Source organism: Sinocyclocheilus anshuiensis, unplaced genomic scaffold, assembly GCF_001515605.1.
Source record: "Sinocyclocheilus anshuiensis isolate Anshui unplaced genomic scaffold, SAMN03320099.WGS_v1.1 scaffold952, whole genome shotgun sequence".
NCBI classification, from domain to species: Eukaryota; Metazoa; Chordata; class Actinopteri; order Cypriniformes; family Cyprinidae; genus Sinocyclocheilus; species Sinocyclocheilus anshuiensis.
Window position 1 is genome coordinate 188,152 of NW_015552656.1, and position 3,307 is coordinate 191,458.

The following is a 3,307-nucleotide window of genomic DNA, read 5'->3' on the forward strand; positions in this document are numbered from 1 at the left end:
GTACATATTTAAGAAAAATATGTTATGTTTATATATTAAATATATTTATATATAATATAAAATATAAGAAAATAAATATATAAATGTATATGCATGTAAATATTTCCAAAATGTATACTGTATGTGTGTGTGTTTATATATACATAATAAATATGCACAGCACACATACATATATTATGTAAACAAAAACCTTTATTTTGGATGTGATTAATCGCGATTAATCGTTTGACAGCACTATTAAATATATTCATATATAATATAAAATATAAATATATACATGTAAATATTTTCTAAATATATACTGTATGTGTGTGTACTTATATATGCATAATAAATAAACACTGTACACACACATATATTATGTAAACAACAACTTTTATTTTGGATGCGATTAATCGTTTGACAGCACTAATTTCTACATAAAGATAAGCATAACTCCATGTCTTTTCAAGGCATGGAAATGTAGAAAAATGTGTCTTTTACAAATTGTCCGAGGCTGCAGGAAACCTGTTGAAAATGTTTTTCTTTAGAATATTTGCCTAAAAACTCATTCATGTCTGTGCTTATAGAATTTTAAAAAAAACTACAAAACCTTTGGTGTCATTCTGCAAAAATGTCAACTTGTGGCCTATTTAAAATAAACTTTCACATGGAACCTCACCGTAAGGAATTACAGTAATTATGCCGGACAGCTCACTCACCGCATACTGTGGAGAAGACAGCGGTAGCTGACATGCAGACTGTGGATGTGAGGGAATCTGAGGCTGTAGCTGAGGATGGTTCTCCTCAACAGGGCTCAAATCCTGTCTCATCACCCACACGGGCTCTGTGATCTTATCAGGCATGTAGGGCGAGCGCACCGTCTTGGTCCTCACCTCCTCGATAGCGTCCTTAATATCCTTGATGGCCAACGAGACAGCATCTCCTGTAGCTCTGCAAGACTCTGTTATCTGATCCTGGGCTGGAGTGGATGACTTGTCAGATCTTTCCACGACTTCTACCTGCAAATCAGGTGAAAGCTGAGCAGTTTCTGAAGTCTCCTCTTGGGGAGGAGCTTCTTGAGAAAGGCTAGTCGAGCTTGACGTCTTCCTGACCTGGGCTCTGACTCTCCCTGAGCTTTCGGCTTCATCTCCTGACTGTTCATCGTAGTGGTGCAGCCTGGAGCCCACTGAACTAAGCTGACCGATGTCTTCCTGAGAGTCGCACTCATCCGTGGTCACGCTCTGGTTCCTCTCGTACATTTGAGGTCCCTCAAGGGCTGGATTAGGATCTGTTAGGTATGATTCTGTCAGAGAATCTGGGCTTAGTTGTGGGTAAGAATCAGAGCAGGCTTCAGGACTAGAGTCTGAGAGATCCTCTTGATGGTCTTCAACATGGGACATGGGACTCTCAAACCCTTTATCCTTGTTTGTTTGAGCGTAACCGATGTTAAAATGAGGAGGGTATGAGTTTGGGTCTGAATTGTAGCTTCGAAGAGTCTCAGGGAAGGTTCGTGGAGACTGGAAAAAAGGTTTGTTCATCATCTGGTGAGGAGATGTGGCGAATGGTGGAACGTCTACTCTTAGCGGACTGGTTCTTTTACTTTCAGGACGACTTTTTGAAGCAATCTTAGGAGGAGCATAGTCCTGCTCAGGAGTTTCTTTGAAATAGTCCTTTTCTTGGTTCTCTTTCGTCAGTTCCTCTTCACCAAATGTTGATTCTTCACTTTGAACCTTCTCCTCCAACTGTTCCATTGAAGACTCTGGATCACGATCAACTTGTGTATCAGATGAATGGGACAGATCTGGACTGTTTCCATCCAGTCTATCAGTGATTGGTTCATCCTGAGGAGGAGGAGTCAGCCGTTCTTGGGAGGAATCTTCTGGAGATAATGGCTCTGAAGCTTGGTCTTTTGGAGGAGTTTTGACCACCTCTTCTTCTTCTTTGTGCTGTTGTCTATATCTGGGCTGATGGAGTCTCTCTCCACTTCGATGGTGTCTTGACGCCCCTGGTTTGGGCTGTTGGCCAGCTCTAGCTGATGTATCTCCGCTCTCAGCCCGCCTGCGTTGTGCTTGACCGGGAGCATGCCGCCTACAGTGACGCGGTGGACCTCGGCTAGATCCAGACGTGTGCTGGTTGGCTTGGTGGTGATAGTGTTGATGGTGGTGGCCTTGGCCTTCTGCATCTGGATTGTGAAGCTGGCATGGTCTCCATCTGGGTCGACCTCCCTCTAGAGGCGTCCCATTGGGCTGCTTGCTGCGATGAGGGGGAGGACCTCTGAGACCCGCCTCCTCTGGCTCCTCCCTATGGCTCATGGCTCCGCCCACTCAATGCTCATCGCCTGAATGACAGCCAGAAATCATAAAGGTAGTATATCCAACAATATATATGGGAAAACATGTTATGGGAAGCAGATAAACTGTAAAATGTCCAAAAAAGCATACAGTCAAAGCAAAATTTATTCAGACACCTTCAACATTTCTCACATTATCACAGTTTATTCGCTATAGTTTAGAAAATGGTAATAAAATATGACAAGAACTCAGTTAAACTGTGTCAGAACAAATTCATCTTGACAATGTCAGATAACTTTGATAGAAAGGTATGTAATGAATTAGGTTGAATAGCTGTCAGCTGTAAAATTTAAGTACACAATTAGATAATACCAATTTAGGTCTACCAATTACCAAGCGTGTACCAACAATAGTGTCTGAATAATTTTTGATCCCAAATTTTACTGGTAGTCCATTGTATGAAGACTTTTTTGGTATAATTTGTCACAGTTTACTTTATTTTGCTATCCTCACTTACATAAATTAACTATAGTGTCCTGCACCCACTAATAAAAAAAAAATATCAAAACATTATATCTGGTGTCTGAATAATTTTTGGTTTGACTGTATTAATATGATGATCTAACAGATATAAATGTAACTATAAATGCACTTAATGTCTAAACAAGCTATGTGACTCTTATATGTGTCTGTGTAATGACAGAGTAACACATTGCATTTGTGTTTCTGCGCAGAGACGTGGTTTATGGCAGTGGCGCTGTCACAGATGGCCTCACCGTGGGCAGCCGTCATGCTGTATACTCCAGATTCATCTGTCAAACCTCCCATAAAACCCAAAGCCAGGGGGCTTAACTCCCTATTTAAACAGAGATCTTCACTTTCACCATGCAACCTCTTTGTATTTTTTACAACTGAGAGCATGCATGCATATTAGTCACTCTGCAGTTCCGGTGGCAGGTGGTGCCAATCACTTTCTGATGGAAAAAAGTGGAACTACAATATACACTAATACAAAAAAGGGGGGGGGGGGGGGA

The 3,307-nt window shown here is 41.2% G+C and overlaps 1 protein-coding gene across 1 annotated transcript in view; it reads right to left on the reverse strand.

The window, feature by feature from the left end:
* The window catches only part of LOC107667257 (amyloid beta A4 precursor protein-binding family A member 1-like), an 18,791-nt gene that overhangs the window by 13,832 nt on the left and 1,652 nt on the right, over positions 1 to 3,307 (reverse strand). Inside the window, exon 2 of the mRNA XM_016458878.1 lies at positions 702 to 2,320. Coding sequence (XP_016314364.1) covers positions 702 to 2,294 — 1,593 coding nt within the window. The 5' untranslated portion in view covers positions 2,295 to 2,320. The remainder of the gene's footprint in view (positions 1 to 701; positions 2,321 to 3,307) is intronic.